At 36.6% G+C, this 17279-nt stretch overlaps 2 protein-coding genes across 2 annotated transcripts; one reads left to right on the top strand and one right to left on the bottom strand.

Annotated features, from left to right (window-relative positions):
- On the bottom strand, nt 1-6313 carry LOC133332829 (exosome complex exonuclease RRP44). Its single transcript, XM_061541200.1, has 10 exons — nt 6260-6313; nt 5866-6194; nt 5345-5789; nt 3918-4502; nt 3352-3848; nt 2822-3286; nt 2551-2754; nt 2353-2491; nt 2048-2272; nt 1-30 (listed from the first exon to the last, which is right to left on the bottom strand). Exons 1-10 carry the CDS (start codon nt 6311-6313, stop codon nt 1-3), a joined length of 2973 nt encoding a protein of 990 aa, XP_061397184.1.
- Nucleotides 6314-12010: 5697 nt separating this feature from the next.
- On the top strand, nt 12011-15346 carry LOC133332828 (protein AF-9). Its single transcript, XM_061541198.1, has 2 exons — nt 12011-12209; nt 12281-15346. Exons 1-2 carry the CDS (start codon nt 12032-12034, stop codon nt 15307-15309), a joined length of 3207 nt encoding a protein of 1068 aa, XP_061397182.1. The 5' UTR covers nt 12011-12031; the 3' UTR covers nt 15310-15346.
- The last annotated feature ends 1933 nt before the right edge of the window (nt 15347-17279 follow it).

Here is a 17279-nt window from a genome sequence, read left to right as displayed (position 1 = left end):
TTATTGTTTTGATGCAATTTGGTGCAACAGCTACAACAGATTAGAAATAAAAGAAAATTTTTTATGACATAAAAACACAACGAATAATGGGAAAAATCTGTGATTGAATTAAATTAATTCGTAATTTATAATTTCACTACATAATTTTGTCCCCTTTTATTTAATTTCGATACTTTATCTCCCCAAATTTTTAAGGTGGCCAATTTTTTATGACATTCTCCTCCTTCTTTATTTCTTCCTTCAAATCATCATCGATAAATTTGAAAGAACATCTTTCGAGCTTGATTCGGAATAAGGGGAAAGTGAAAATGCAAAAAAAAAAAAAAAATCGCTGCGAGTTCTGGTTCGGAATAACTTTAAAGGGAATAGCGAACCAATTCACTGTGAATTGATGTCCAGAATAAGACTGATAAGATTATAGCTCTGAAAAGATCGAGGCTCAAAAATTTTCTTTTAAAAATCCACGCCTATAGTTCAGATATTCCACCAAAAAATTCTTTTTAATATTCCCTCTAAAAAATTCTTTTAAAAATCCACGCCTATAGTTCAGATATTCCACCAAAAAATTCCTTTTAATATTCCCTCTAAAAAATTCTTTTAAAAATCCACGCCTATAGTTCAGATATTCCACCAAAAATTTTTTTTTAATATTCCCTCTAAAAATTCTTTTAAAAATCCACGCCTATAGTTCAGATATTCCACCAAAAAATTTTTTTTAATATTCCCTCTAAAAAATTCTTTTAAAAATCCACGCCTGTAGTTCAGATATTCCACCAAAATTTTTTTTTTAATATTCCCTCTAAAAAATTCTTTAAAAAATTCTTTAGTTCAGATATTCCACCAAAAATTTTTTTTAATATTCCCTCTAAAAAATTCTTTTAAAAATCCACGCCTATAGTTCAGATATTCCACCAAAAAATTCTTTTTAATATTCCCTCTAAAAAATTCTTTTAAAAATCCACGCCTATAGTTCAGATATTCCTTTAAAAATTCATTTCTAAAAATCCACGCCCTTCTAAAAATCCACACCTATAGTTCAGATATTGCCGTCTAAAAATCCACGCCTATAGTTCAGATATTCCCTCAAAAAATTCCTTTAAAAATCCACCCCTGTAGTTCAGATATTCCCTCAAAAAAATTATTTTACAAATTTACATTTATAGCTCTGATGGTTCCTAAAAAATTACGTTTATAGCTCTCATGGTCCCTTAAAAACATTCTTTAAAAATCCATGCCTATTGTTTAGATATTCCCTCAAAAAAAATATTTTAAAAATCCACGCCTATAGTTGAGATATTCCCTTTAAAGATCCACACCAATATTCCCTCAAAAAATGCTTTTAAAAATCTACGCCTATAGTTCAGATATTCGCTCAAAAAATTCTTTAAAAAATCCACGCCTATAGTTCAGATATTCGCTCAAAAAATTCTTTTAAAAATCCACGCCTATAGTTCAGATATTCCCTCAAAAAATTATTTTAAAAATCCACGCCTATAGTTGAGATATTACCTCAAAAAAATTCTCTTAAAAATTCGTGTTTTTAGTTTAGTTATACCCTCAAATAAATTCTTGAAAAAATCCACGATAATAGCTAAAGAAGTCCTCCAAATAAATTATTTTAAATAATTCTTAAAACAATTCAAGTTTTTAATTCAAATGGTCTCTCAAATTAATTCTTTTAAAAATCCGCGTTTATAGCTCCAATAGCCCCTTAAATATCTTCTAAAAATATCTACACTAAATGATTTTTTTCGTAACGCGTATTTTCTTGTACAAGATGTCAATATTTTTATTTTGTTTGTATTCTAATTTGTTTTTAATTCTTTTTCTTATACGTATTACAAATAACCCCATCCAATTGTAACCTCATACTAAAAATATTTACATTTGCTTGTATACAAAATATATAAAATAAAAAAAGTAAAGAACAAAAATAATGATGATGATGGTGTTTTTTTGTTGGATTATTCACCAATCGTCAATGAATTGGTTATTTATTGTTTTTATTTTGTTTGGATTTTTTAATTTTCTTTTGTGGTGGAGCGGCCGCGGCGGCGGCGGCATTTGAGGTCATTTCAACATCGTTCGATTTTGTTTCAGCACCAACAGCAGTATTATTGTCATCGATTTCAATACTAAAACCTTTAATATAAGGTTTAACCAATTGAAAAACTAATTTTTCATGTTGTATATTGCTGGAATCTAAACTCAAGCGTACGGTGACCGGATCAAAGGCATGGAAAATGATATCACCACAACGTTGTGTGTAATCCTAGGGAGGAAAAAGAAACACATTTAAAATATATATTTCATTAATAAATATGGATTTTGGAAATTTGAATAAAAAATTACCTCTTCATTAAAGGTAAATACAACATCATTGTTGGTTTTCTTTTGATCATCCTTGAGGGCATTCAAATAAATTGTACCCTCCAAACCAAATTTCGGAATGAGAATTTGTAAAGCATTTTTGCGTACAAATAAAATATAACTGCAAAAATCAAAAAGGTTTAATTATGGTTTGAAATCATGTTTAATGCCTTCACTTACCCCTCCTCATCCTGCACTTTGCCCTTAAAGAATAGATGGGTATTTAGTGCCACCGAAGCCCTGCCAGCATATTGAGCCATTTTATGGCGATAATTTAGATTGTGACACAATTCAGCATTGGCATTTTTATCCAACAATGCCGCATAGGTACTGTCCGCCCCAATTGAGGCGGCCAACAAACGATGTACAATAATATCGGAATATCTGAAAATGAAAAAATGTTCGAAAATAAAAATATAAAATGAAGGCTTTAGAAAGTAATCATTCCCACCTTCTAATTGGCGATGTGAAATGCGTATAAATCGGAGCGGCCAAGCCATAATGTTCAAATTGATCCTTCTGCAGGGTACCACTAATAAAATACAAGGCCTGCATCATACATCTTGTGGCTAAAATACGTATCATTGTATTAAAGTATGGATTATCGGCCTTAACACATTTATCCAACGATTTGGAAAATTCCAAACCAGAGTCACAACATATCTCAAAGTTTTGATGGCGGGCGGCCTTTATCAACGGTTCGAAATTACTTATCGGTGGACGTGGATGTCTACGCAACATTGCACATTCGGGGAATTCTTGGGCGATGTGTTCGGCCACTGTAACATTGGCCAATAACATGAATTCTTCTACCATTGAATTGGTATCGCGTAATTGTTTGGCCTCTACCTCCAACGGTTCGTGGGTTTCACTGTCCACCTGGAAACGAATTTCTGGCGAGGCCAAGACCAAGGCTCTGTAAAAGAAGAATACATATAATTTTTTTTTTTTTTTTAGATTCTTAATATTCGTTTGCCTTACCCATTATCCATTCTACGCTTTTTCAAAATCTTTGCCAATTTATTCAAATTACGCAATGATTTTGCAATATTATGATTTTGTGTCTTGTCATCGATGATAATTTGTGCCATTTCATAGGTCATTGCCGATTTGGATTTTATCACGGATTTATGGAATTTTTTGCTAATAACATTGGCCTCATGATCCATTTCCCAAATACACGAGAAGGCAAAACGTTCTACACCACCACGCAATGAACACAAATTGGAACTCAACAAATCGGGAACCATGTCAATACGTTTGCCAACCAAATAAACGGTGGTGCCTCGGCTGGCTGCCTCCTTGTCCAAGGCATTGCCGGGACGTATGAAGTGGCTAACATCGGCAATGTGGACACCAACTTCTAAATTGCCATTTGGCAGATCACGGCAATGTAGAGCATCATCGATATCTGTACAGCCGGGAGGATCAACAGAGCATATATCCAAATCTCGCAAATCAACACGTTCAGCATAATCCTAAAAATAAAACAAATTTCAAAATAAAAATCCTTCATTCAAAAAAATATTTTTCCTTTTTTCACTCACCTCCGGTGTAATGGTCCAAGGCATTTTGGGCAAAAAGCTAAGAACCTCTTCGGAAAATTTACTATGCGGCACGTCATGCTCCAAGAGAATAACTTCATTCTCGGTTTCAACATCACCCAGGGCTCCCAAAGCCCTAACAAAATGACCATGTGGATAACGTGACGACCTTGGCCATGTATCAATGGCCACAATTATACGTTGATTCTGTAACTTATCCGCTTGTCGCGTTTCAATACGCACTCGTGGTATTTTACGATCGGCTGGTATAAAAATATGTTTTGTACCACCCGGCAATTGGGCTGGTTGTAATATACCACAATATTGGCGACGTTTACGCCTTATAATACCCACAACTTTACCCGTGGGTCTTTTCTCGCCACTAGCCGATGCTTTGAGGGCAGCATCAGCCAGTACATCTTCAGCAGGTTGTTCATCGGCTTCATCACCTTCACCCACATCAATTGTTTCGGCTTCTTCGAGAACAATTTCACTAGGTGCTGACCATTTGGATTCGGGAAGCAGCTCAATGGCCACCAGATCACCATCGACAGCACGATTCAGAGAATCACGACCTTGGATAAGAATCTGGGAGGAAACATGACAGGAAAACGGTCAGTCGGTTGCAGAGGAAGAGTTTTTTATAGGACATAAAAGTTGTCACATTTTTCTTATAAAAAAAAATTCCTCAAATCAGCAAAGATTTTTTCTATAGAAAAAAGTCCTCAGTTGCTGAGGAAAAATATTATTCTTAAGAAAAAATCCTCTATTGCTGAGAACAGATTTTTTCTAAAGAAAAGAATTCCTGAGGACAATTTTTCTAAAGAAAAAAATCATCAGATAACACTGTGGGCTTATTTTTTATAAAAAAAACCTTAGCATCTGAGAGCAGATCTTTTTCTATACCAAAAGAAAATCAGTTGCTGAGGATGGCAGATAAGAAAAATTCCCAATTGCTGAGGAAAGATTTTTTTCTATAAAAAAAATCCTCAATTGCTGAGGACAGAATTTCTCTATAAAAAAATTCCTCAATCACTGAGAACGGATTTTTTTTTTAAATTCCTCAGTGATTGAGGAATGATTTTATTCTATAAAAAAATGAGTCTCTGAGGACAGATTTTCTTCTATAGAAAAAAATGAGTCTCTGAGGACATATTTTCTTATAAAAAAATTCCTCAGTATTCTATAGGAAAATTCCAGAGTTAGAAAAAATACTCCGCTACTGAGGACAGATTTTAGTCAATAGAAACCATTTTCCAGTTACCGAGGATGGATTTTTTCTATTGAAAAAATAATAGTACTGCGGACATATTTGTTTCTAAAGAAAACTAGTTCTCTGCTACTGCGGACAGATTTTTTCTATAGGAAAAATTCCAAGGACTTTTTTCCCACAAATTTTGTATTGATTGGTATTTTTTTATATTACTCACCGGATTTTCATAACCCTCCACATTAACCGAACCTTCCAAATAGTTTTCTCTCGATGCCTGAAACGCTCCCTGTAACAGACGTTGATTTCGAACACCATCAATAATTTCATTCATGCTCAAATGCATGGGAAATAGTGGATCAGTTTCACGATCTTTTTCAATATCCTTTCGGGCATATTTATCAATTAGCATAGGATAGTCAACTAATGATTTAATGTATTCCTCAGCTGTGGCTGCCAAGATGCCCTCCTTTTCGGCTTTTTCTTTATTGGCAATGTCATCGGTGATTAGCACAACTCTTGTCATTTGTTTACCTTTCGATTTTTTTGTGGCCGATTGTTGGACATCCATGATGTGACCATCATACCAGGCGGTGGCAAAACGTATAGCACGATCGTTGCGATCATTGGCTGATTCACCAGGTTTGCGCTCAACATAGGTGTCCCTTGAAGAAAAACCAAAATTACATTCGCATTTAATTGATGAGCATTAAATTAACCCCTCCCTCCCAATGGACTCACTTATGATGTTCATTAACAAACACAAAGAAACCACGTGGCTTATGCTGGACAACTTCATGGAATCGTTTATAGATGACCGAACTGCAATGTTTCACCTCCTGCAGTACTGTGGACAAGACAATAACATTGCGTAAAGCATCCTCTTCAAGTACGTCGATTTGATGCAAGACCACATTTGTATCCAATACGACATAGTGGGGAAAGTCGAACAAGGTGCTACGATTCATACGTTCCGTTCTTAGCTGGACACCATCCTCATCTTGCTGGCAACGATGGCAAATATCGGAACCACAACCCAAATCTATACGCAAATAATGTTCACGGACAATCTGTTGAAAAAAATAAATTATTTATCAAATTTTCAAATTTTAATGAAGTTTTCAATCCTTTGGACCTTGAGAATATTTCCCCTTTTTGTTTTTCTTGTAAATTCCCGTATAGTCTGCATGTTGTTTTTTTAAATGTTTTCGGTGTATTCCGGATGTTCTGTTAGACTTTGATAACTTTATCCTCTCAAGAGTTCCAAAAGTGGTAACTAATTTCAAATGGAACTCCGAAATTGTTTGAAAACGTGTGTGCGAAAGAATAAATAAAGAAATGTGGTCGGTAAAGATCAGAATCAAAACAAAAACCGGGAAAAAATGTTAGGGCTCTCCAATTCGAAAAACGTGCCGGAACTGTAGGGGTTTTTAAACTCGGCATGAGAACTTGAAAAACAGATGAGATCAGGTGTTGGCAATTCGAAATTAAGAAAAATGAGAAAATGTGGTGTAATCATCAATTAATTACCGGTAAATTTTCTCCCTACCCACTCTCATTTGAAGGTATTCCCTATTGGATTTTGGGAAGAAATCATAACATTTTTCGCGTTTTTAGTTTTGTGTTGAAGAACTGTCAAATAAACACAAACACTTGTTGCGTATATTTATTTTATTTTTGGCAGAAGAGGTTAGTTGCTTTTTTGTTATTCACCTCAAGCTGCCATACCTTGTATTATTGTACCATGGTTGGAATCATGATGACAATTTAATTTCTATAACAACAATGTGGTTTTTGTAAAATATTTGTTGTTGTATCTGATGCATACACCTTATTAAATAATATAGTAATACTACTGAACTTTCCGGAACTTTACATTATCTATTCACAATAATTCATATAAAAAATCAAATTTTTAGTCAATTTTGCAGGAGTCAGTAAAGTCGAAAATCGATTTTGAACAGTTTTGACAAAATCGAAAGATGGAAAAGTCGACTTTTTAGTCAAAGGCAAAAATCGAAAAGTCTAAAAATCGACTTTTGCGCTCGGCTACATATCCCTAATGCGGTGTACACACTAGCATTTTTGAATGGCACTCTTGCTCAAATTTTGCTTGTTTGATAGTGTGGCCTCACATGTTTGTCATTCATCAGGCAACCACAAAAATATTTATGGTTGTTGGACAGTCAGTAATCGAGAAAAAAGCTGACAGTCAAAATGATAGTGTGTACACCGCTTAAGGAAGCACATCATATATGTGTTACACATATAAGTGGCAATCGCTCAATTATAGGAAAGATGTGGAAGAACTAGAAATGTAAATTTGATAGAATTTCATTTATGTTTTTCAATTTTATTTTGAGGATTCGAAAATATTTAATTTTCAAAATAAATGTAATTTGTTGATAATTTATTTGTTTGTTTACATTTTTCTGTCAAATGACGTTGATACTAGTATAACTTACAACAACAAATTTCCATGTGGTTGTTGTACAACATTTATTCAGTAAGTTCTAGTTCAGAGAGTAAGCCATTTTTACTCTCTTTTGCGATAATACTGAAAAAAGTAAACAGACAACATTTAGTAAGATTTAGCAAATAAACAGCTGATTCAAGAAAACATTTTATTTGCGCCAAAATAAATAACAAACAAAGGACGAACACAATTATTTGTATTTGAGCCGTCCGTGGCATTGGTATAATAAACCATGTATTATGATCCAATAATAAGGTCGTGTGATAACGTAAACAAAAAATTTGACAGCTTGGCGGATTTTAACCCATAATTGTCGTTTATTGAATCATGACCATGATGCAATAATAAGGTGACGTATCAAAACAAAAACATTTGTTTTTGTCTCAACCTTCTGTCAAAATTTTCTATATAATATTTCACATGATTGGCAACATTGCACATCGAATTCAAATAGAAATTACTCACTTTGACAGTTAAGGGCTAAGCAGAATACTCGCGTTGAGCCATCCGTCGCGTTATATGTTATCGAAAATACAACAAACACAAGGAAACAATAACACAAACGCGACGGATGGCTCAACGCGAGCATTCTGCTTAGCCCTTTAATCGAGTCATCAGTTGCGCTAAATGGATTACCTATTTATTGTGCATTGCCTCTGACCTTTAATTAAAAAGTCGACATTTCGATCCTTGGATTTTGTCAAACCTGTTCAAAATTGAATTCCACCTTTTACCGACTAATGCAAAATGGACTAAAAGTTTGATTTTTTTATGTGAATAGTTGTCAACCGATAAAATAAAGTTCTGGAATCTGTATTTTTTGACAATTTCGACTTTGTGATAATAAAGCAAGTATTTATTTATCTAAAATCGGAAGTCGATCTTGAGAAGTCGACTTTACGATTTCCCCATATATCAAAAGTCGACTTTTAGACTTTTTCAATACAAAATCGATTAGTCGATAGTCGATTTACTTATCCCTACACATAAACTGCAAGACAGTAGGTTCGTTCGTTTACTTTCCCAGTAATATTTACTCAGTAAGAATTTGCAGAGAGTAAATATGATTTTTTCCTTCTCAAGAGAGAAAACTGCAAAAAGTAAACGAACAACATCCAGTAAAAAGATTGTTTCGACACAGCTGATTAAAACAAGAAACAAATTGGGGCAGACATGTTTGGGATGCACACTTTTTTGTTTGGATTTGGAACCTAAAAAATCGTTCGCCAATTACTCTTGTATTACCTTATTTTTAAATACTTGCGTTTTCTTCATCCATTTTGGTATTTAATGATACAAAATCAAAATAGAATTAAAAAAAACAATAAATTTTCTTGAGAAAAATTTTTTGTTTGTTTACAAAACATAACAAAACAGCTGATTAAATATCAGCTGATGGTACAAGAAAATTGTTACTGAGTAAATTTTCCTTGTAAGAATTTGCAAATACTCAGTAACACAACTGTCAAATCTGCTCTCTCAATTCACTCTCTTTTACTGGACTTTTGGGTAAACGAACAACATTTTGTAATAATTTGTACAAATTCGTACAAATTATTGAGTAAACGAACGAACCTAGTATTTTTGGTAGAGTTGGGCAATCTAGTTCACGTAGCGGATCGATCATTCTCGTTTCTTTTTTAAAAAGGAACTAGTTCCTTAATGTAGTTCCTTTGAACTATGTAATTACTTCGTAATTAAGAGTCGAACCACGAATGAGAGAGGGAACAACGCTCGTCTGTACATGGCATTAGACTTTTCAATACAAAAAGTCGATTAATCGAAAGTCGATTTACTTATCCCTAATCATAATTTGCCTAACAGTACGTTTACATTTAACCGGATTTCGTTAACCCAGTGGGTTTCAATTGTCATTTCCTTTGCATATATGTCAAATAAATCCTAATAAAGTAGGTTAACCCGGTAAAAAGTTCTAATGTACATGGAGTTTAAACCTCATTCGTAAACTTTCGGTTATACCATTTTGAGTTCATCTTTATCGGCCATTTTGTCTTCTCCTCCCATTCGTTAGCAGGTGGAACGTTTTTCAATTTTTTCAGTCGTCGTTTTTATTTTAGCTCCGTTCCAAAACCTAAAAGAATCTACTAATTTTACAAGTTTTGCAACTTTTTACTCGAAAACCGTTCCTGAACCCATAAAACTGGTAAAGCATTGAATCAAATTTAAGAGAACACAAAACAAAATGGCTTTCTCTTTGTAAACTTTTTGTTATGTTGATTTTGGCATATTTACTAGATTTGCGTTCCCGAACTTTTCAAATTATTTTGTACTCTGAGACTTGAAATGTTTCCCTTTTACTAGCTTTACTATTAAACAAGTGAAAAAGCGTTAAGTTCGGCCGGGCCGAACTTTGGATACCCTCCACCACAGGTATACTGACAGGTATTTGAAATGAAAAAGTGGACCGATATTTATAATTTTAAATAGAGATATTTGGTACCCAATATGAACCCACTGTACCAAATTTCAGCGAATTCGGTTGAAAATCGCGCGTAAGAACCTCAAAATACCGAAAATTTGGGGTGCCCTTATATGGGGGCTACCAGAAAAAGTGGGCCGATATTTATACTTTTTAGTAGAGATATTTGGTACGCAATATGAACCCAATGTACAAAATTGCAGCGAATTCGGTTGAAAAGCGCGCTCAAGTACCCCAAAATACCGAAATGGGGGGTACCCTTATATGGGGGATATCCGAAAAAATTTACCTATATTTAAATTTTTTTGTGGAGAGATTTGGTACCTGCTAAGAACTCAAAATACTAAATTACAGCCAATTCGGTGAAAAATACGATAAAAACCCAAAAAATACTGAAAATTAGGAGGTACCGTTATATGGGGGCTACAAGAAAAAGTGGACCTATATTTATAATTTTTTGTGGATACATTTACTACAAATTCGGTTGAAAAAAGCGCTCAAGAACCCCAAAATACCAAAAATTGGGGGGTACCCTTATATGGGAGCTATGCCTAAACGTGGACCGATATATCCCATCTTCGAACTTGACCTGCCTACAGACAAAAAACAACCCTATGCAAAATTTCAGCACCCTATCTCAATTCCTTCAGAAGATAGCGTGATTACAACAGACGGACGGACATCGTCTTAGAATTTTACCCTGATCAAGAATATATATACTTTATAGGGTCGGAAATGAATATTTCGATGAGTTACAAACGGAATGACAAAATTAATATACCCTCCATACTATGGTGGAGGGTATAAAAAGTACTGGAACAGACCATTTGTTGGCGAAGGTTTGCGTACGACGTCGCTTGAGTCTTGGCAGAACGACGATTAACAAGCGAATTTTATGAAGGCTGGAGTCTTGGAGGCTTCCCACTGTTCTTTTGAATCTCTCTCTCTCTCTTTTATTATTTTTTTTTTTTTTCGTTTTTCCATATATAGTTCCTTTGCTCCAAATAGTTCCTTTGCTCCATATAGTTCCTTTGCTCTTTATAGTTCCTTTGCTCCATACAGTTCCTTTGCTTCAAATAGTTCAAAAAAGGAACTGGATCAGAGAAAGGAATATATTAATTAAAGAACTGGAACTAGTTCCGTTCGTTCCTTTCTCGGAATAGTTCCAATGAACTAGTTCGTTTTTTGGTAAAAAGTCACATAAACTGCAAGAAAAAATATTATGGAAAAACATAACATATTGCCGACGTTTTATTGAATTAATGCATTAAAATTGAATGTCTGAGCATCATACGATTGAAATATCTCCAATAATACCGTAAATTAATTGCCCAACAATGTAAGAATTATGTTTTCTGAATTGTAATTGAAAACAAATGCAAGAAGAAGCGAACAGCAGCAGTAGTCAATCAGTCAGTGTGTAATGAATGTGTCTGAGTGTGTGTGTGCCAACGATAGATAAAGGGGAGAGCGCGGGCGGTCGGCATGTGAATGGAATGGATGGAACTTAATATAGATTTAAAGAAAGTTTGTAAACCCTTTCGATCGATTGACAAGAATAAACAAAAACAAAGTGTTAATTTTCCATAATTAATTGGCACATGGTAATTTTTTAATATTTCACAGCCCGATTGTAGTGGTTTTCGTTACTAATGCCATCCATCCATGCCAGCCCCCCTCCATTTTTTGGGAAAATGTTGTTGAGATTTTTCTCGTTGCACACGCATTTTCCTTCCCTTTCTAACTTTCTTTCGCTTATACACTTCTTGATGATGCACATCATAACACACATTCATGGCTTTGGCTCAGGCTGGCTGGCTGGCACACTGCTGATGGCTAGCTAGAGATGGCTTAATATGTGAGTTCGTGTGTAGGTTGATATATTTTGTTTGTTTTTTTTTTCAGTTGACATCCTTTTTGGTAAGGACGAAGAATTGTAAACTGAGGCACAAGTTGCTGCGCGCGGTGCACAAATCTTGTGAGTTAAGTAAATGGCGGTTAAAGTGCAATTTGAAATTGGCCATACCTCGAAGTTGAGGAGTAAAAAAACCATTGAAGGTTACACACATGATTGGGAGCTATATGTAAAAGGACAACAGGGCGACATAAGTGTGTTTGTGGAGAAAATTGTTTTCATTTTGCATGAATCTTTTGCCAAACCCAAACGTGGTAAGTAGAGTAGTTCAGTAATTGCCTCGATTTTCGGGCATCAGATAAAAACCTCTATTTTTCCATTGCAGTTTTCAAAGAGCCACCATATCTAATTCAAGAGTCGGGTTATGCTGGTTTCTATGTTATAATTGAAATCCATCTACGCAATCGAGATGAACCCAAGCGTATTAACTATCAGTACGATTTGAATTTACAGACAACAGGACCGCCAAAACATAATCACGAAATAAAGAAATATGTCTTTGAAAATCCATCCGAAGAATTTCGTCAAAAACTTTTGAGAGGCGGTGGAGTTCTGGTATCAGCTGTAACATCTAGTAATGCCATAACGAATAACTCAATGTCAGGTGCTAATACAACGGGACATGGTGAGGTACACAAGAGCTCATCAGCCGAAAAGAAACACAAAAATCGTCCACCAGATGATTCCAAATTAAATTCATTCGCCAATCTATTTGGTACACCCATAACAAAAACATCCTCAGTTACCTCAGCTGGAGGCAGTACAGCAGGAGCTATAACAAATTCTGGTGGAGCTGGTGCAGTTGCAGGTGCTTATAATTCTGGCAACAATGCCAAACATTCTCCTGATACTAAGACAGGGCAATCGGGAAGTAACAACACCGCTGGTATACCTCCCACTAAGGAGAAGTCATCAAAAGATAAAGAAAAATCATCATCAGATAGGTCCAAAGATCGATCTGAACGCAAGGAAAAACATCATAAGCAATCAACAAACAGTCCCCACAAGGAGGGCCGAAGTGATTCCAAAAAATCAGAATCCAAACATGAGAAACGAGATAAAAATGAAGAAAAATCGAAGAAGGATAAAAATCGTGACAAAGATCGCGATCGAGACAAATCGTCCTCGTCATCATCGGGAAATGTTCCGAACAACAGCAAGAGACCCGCGAGTCCAAAGCCATCAAGAGAACTAAGTCCAATGAAAACGACTGCTTCGGTGCCCCCAAATACTCAAAGTGCCACTGGAACAATGGCAAACAGCTCAACTTCGTCGGTAGCAAGACCTTCATCCTCCCAAAGTGGTAAAATAGAAGAAGGCAAATCCTCATCATCGAAATCATCAAAAGATTCCTCATCGAAGGAATCGAAATCAAAGGAATCTTCTTCGTCGAGTGGTAAAAAATCGAAGAAAGAGAAAAAAGATAAGGACAAGGATAGGGACAGAGATAAAGAGCGACGACACGAAGAAAAGGAGAAACAAAAATCTTTAGAGGCATCTTCTAAGTCAACTGCCTCCAAGGATGAAACAAAACACCCAACATCCTTGTCCCCTACAAATGCAAACAACTCGGCAATACCTACACCACCAGCAACTGTTGTTGGAGAAAAACACTCAAAGAGTCCGTTAAATGCCAATGAAACAAAGAAGTCCGAAAAACCAACATCAAAACCTGAGTCAACCAAAAATATAGAAAATTCAACAGCTCTTCCAATATCAGGGTCAGCAGCAACAACTGTGCTGGCAGCAAATGCAGCCGCCACACAACATTTAGCAAATGATAAAAAAGCTTCAACCTCCTCATCATCTTCATCCACATCGGCACCAACGGCAAATGTGCCGGCACAGCCCGAAAAAGATAAACGCTCCCACAAACACAAAAAGAAAGAAAAGAATAAAGATAAGGACAAAGATCGGGACCGAGATAAGGAACGTGATAAGGATAAAGATAAGGATCGCGATAAGGAGAAAGAAAGCAAAAAGGAAAAAGAGAGCAAAGAGAAACCAACAGAGGAGAAAAGCACTGAGAACTTTTCGGTTCCACCACCACTGCAGCAGACACTGCAACAGCAATCCAGTGCCACAGCAAGTCTTACGAATAGTCCACGTATTAGTAATCCCGAAGAGCTTTCTGGTGTCAATACAACACCATCGTCAACGACATCGTCGACAACAACCACCAGCAGCAGCAATAGCTCTTCGTCCAAATCCTCGAAAAACAAAGAAAAGAAATCCAAAGATAGATCAAAGGAGGACAAATCATCCTCTAAACACAAATCGAATGATGTTGATGGCACCGAGAGTAGTAGAAGCAAACAAGCCAAATTATTAACAACATCCTCGTCGACGACCTCTGTCCCCACAGCAGCTACAAACAACAGTGTCACAAATAGTTCTGCACCCCTTGAAACACCTTCTACAATTGCACCTACGAGTGGTGGTCACTTAGATCTTAGCGATAATGATAGTGTTTCATCGGCACCCACACTTGACACTCAAACGGCAGCTGCAGCAAACAAACCACCACCACCAACAACAGTCATCACACATTCTGATAGCTCAAACAGTAGTTTTCCCGATTTAACATTGCCCAAAGCACAAAAACCTGCTACATCACATGAGCCCACGGCTAAGCCCGTAAATCCTACACCGCCACCACCAGCTCCACAATTGAAAGAACCTCCACCCAAGGCCAGTAAGTCTTCAAAAGACAAAACTGAGAAATCATCCAAAAACGATGAAGAACGGGAGAAGAAGCGACGACGTAATTCTCAAGCAGCCAATACCTTCATTGAGCCACCGCTCAAACAAATGAAAAAGGAAACAAAATCCGTAAGAGAAAAATCGAAATCACCATCGCTACGTAATGCCGGCACTAGAGCAAGTATATCAGAGGCTACATCAACTTTCCTACAGCCTGGAGCATCACCATCGAGTACAGCAGCAGCTGCGCCACTAGCACCACCCGCATCGGTACCGCCGGCTGCACATTCACCTGCCTTAAGTGCCGCAGAGGCTGTTGGCAACGCTACCAGTGCCACTGCAAATGCCGCCACATGCAATAGTAGTTCAGCAACGCCTACATCGGCTGCAAATTCATCATCAACTGCTGCTGCAGCAGCGGCATTGGCATCATCACATCAATTGCCTTTGGATTATCTAAGTGAATTGCAGGAGTTACATCATAAGATTATGACACTACAGGACAATGAAGATCTCCAGCATGTTGTCGAGCTAATAGCTGCTACGGGTTGCTACGAAATCACAACAAAAACATTCGATTTTGATTTGTGTAAATTGGACCGGGTTACTGTCCAGCGATTACAGGAGTTTTTTGCCACATCGGTATCATGACATAGAATTCATGTTTAAGGTGAATTATGGGTGAGTATCTATGTATACTAATAAAAGGTACGAAACGTACCTAAAAAGTACTAAAGGTGGTACCATTTGTATTTACGAACCGGTAGAGCTTCTTAAATTTGAAATTTAAATTTTGGTACAAATTTAATTTGGGGTGAATAGATACGTATTTTTGGAATTTTTTTACTTATGTGTTCGGAAAGTACTAAATAATACTATAATTGGTACAATTTGGATTTTAGGATCATAGTTGGGGTGTAGGATTTGGATTGAGCTGGAATTTTGAAGTTTGAATTGAGTTGGGTTTCTTGAAAGTTTTGGAAATTCGTACTTATTTGTACTACGGTACTATATGTGGTTTTGGGTGAACCGATAGAGCTGGTATCTTCACATTTGGACTTAGGATCATTGTCAACTAAATTTGGTCAATTGAAATTTTGTGTGAACTGATGTAGGAAGTTTGGAAATTCGTACTAACGTGTACTAAATTTAGTACAATTTAAATGTTGGGTGAACCGATAAAGCTGGAACCCTGAAATTTAGAGTTAGAGTCAATGTTGGGGTGTAGGATTGAGATATGTTGAATGTTTTGGAAATTCGTACTAATATGTACAAAATGGTACCAAATGTGGATTTGGGTGAACCGATATAGCTGGAATCTTGAAATTTGATGTAAGGATAACTGTTGGAGCGTAGGATTGGCTTTGTAGAAAGTTTTGGAAATTCGTACTAAATTTGGATGTATGTGAACCGATAGAGCTGGAATATTGACATTAGAAATTAGGACCACTGCAGGGGTGTTGGATGTGGAGGTATGTAGTAAGTTTTTGAAATGGCTCCATTGTTTCGAAACAAGTATTACAAGAGTATACCAAATGATAGCAAATTTAATAAAGAACTAGATTTTTATTACGCTCAGAATTGGTGTGTAGAGTTGAGTTATGGAGGTACTTTTGGAAATACATACTACAAGAGGATATACTAAAAATTTAATTGGTTTTGAATAATTCCCACATTCGCTATCGAATAGCGGGCATATGTTGATTAGATATCTTACGATGGAATAGGAACATTGAGGAACGGGCGAAGAGAGGTCTGATTGAAATATACGCATGCAATAACTCCATTGGGATAAGCTGGGTGCTAAGACCATCGACTATACACTGGTTGTATAACACCGTGGTAAGGCACATCCTATCCTATGGCTCTCTTGTGTGTTGGAATTGTCTGCGCCCCAAGTCGACATCCAGTAAATTAGATAAGGTACAAAGGGCCGCCTCGATTTTAGTTACAGGAGCCAGGAAGAGTACGTCACAAGCAGTTCTGAAAGCACCTCTGGGCCTCAGCATTAAGAGTGAGGCCGCCGGTGGCGCCCTAAGGTTGCATGAACAAAACCTCTGGCGAGTTTATACCTTTGGGCATGGTTGTATCTTGAACGAACCAGGTATGACATTGGACCAACGCGAAAAACTAAACGACTATATATCACCTGTCCTGAGATTTGACGATGTAGATGTCGTTATTCCTAGTAGAGGCGACGGGAACCGAAGTAACCCTCCTATGGACGGTCCGGCCTTCTATACAGACGGATCCAAGACGGAAGAAGGTACAGGGGCAGGCGTCTACTGTGAAAGACTAGGCGTTGAGTTAACCTACAAGCTGGATTGCAACTGTAGTGTTTTCCAAGTTGAAGTCTTTTGCTAGCTAGACGAGAATCTCAATCCACAGATCTAGCAATTGATGACTCAATCAAACCACCCATATGTCATCTTTACCGGAACTTTGAGGCGTTCTTCGACGAAAGAGCCTATGAACGTTGGCACAACGAACCTAAGTGCAACGTGTCAACATCCATTCGGCCGGCTCTGTCTACCAAAAGAACGCACTCACTGTTGAACCTGAGTAAAGCTGAAATAAGAGTAATAACAGGAATCATTACTGGTCATTGCAATATCAGGGCC

This window comes from Musca vetustissima, unplaced genomic scaffold (genome assembly GCF_032173495.1).
Source record: "Musca vetustissima isolate MV318-11 ecotype Yass unplaced genomic scaffold, APGP_CSIRO_Mvet_v1 utg2636, whole genome shotgun sequence".
Lineage (NCBI taxonomy): Eukaryota > Metazoa > Arthropoda > Insecta > Diptera > Muscidae > Musca > Musca vetustissima.
This window is presented reverse-complemented; position numbering and strand designations above follow the sequence as displayed.

Coding starts and splice junctions, on each gene's coding strand:
- LOC133332829 (XM_061541200.1), bottom strand. CDS start 6,313: ATGCAGACTATACGGGAATTTACAAGAAAAACAAAAAGGGGAAATATT. Junction 4,503..5,344: donor TGGAGGGTTATGAAAATCCG/GTGAGTAATATA, acceptor GTTTCCTCCCAG/ATTCTTATCCAAGGTCGTGA. Junction 2,755..2,821: donor TTCACATCGCCAATTAGAAG/GTGGGAATGATT, acceptor TTTCATTTTCAG/ATATTCCGATATTATTGTAC.
- LOC133332828 (XM_061541198.1), top strand. CDS start 12,032: ATGGCGGTTAAAGTGCAATTTGAAATTGGCCATACCTCGAAGTTGAGG. Junction 12,210..12,280: donor TTTTGCCAAACCCAAACGTG/GTAAGTAGAGTA, acceptor TTTCCATTGCAG/TTTTCAAAGAGCCACCATAT.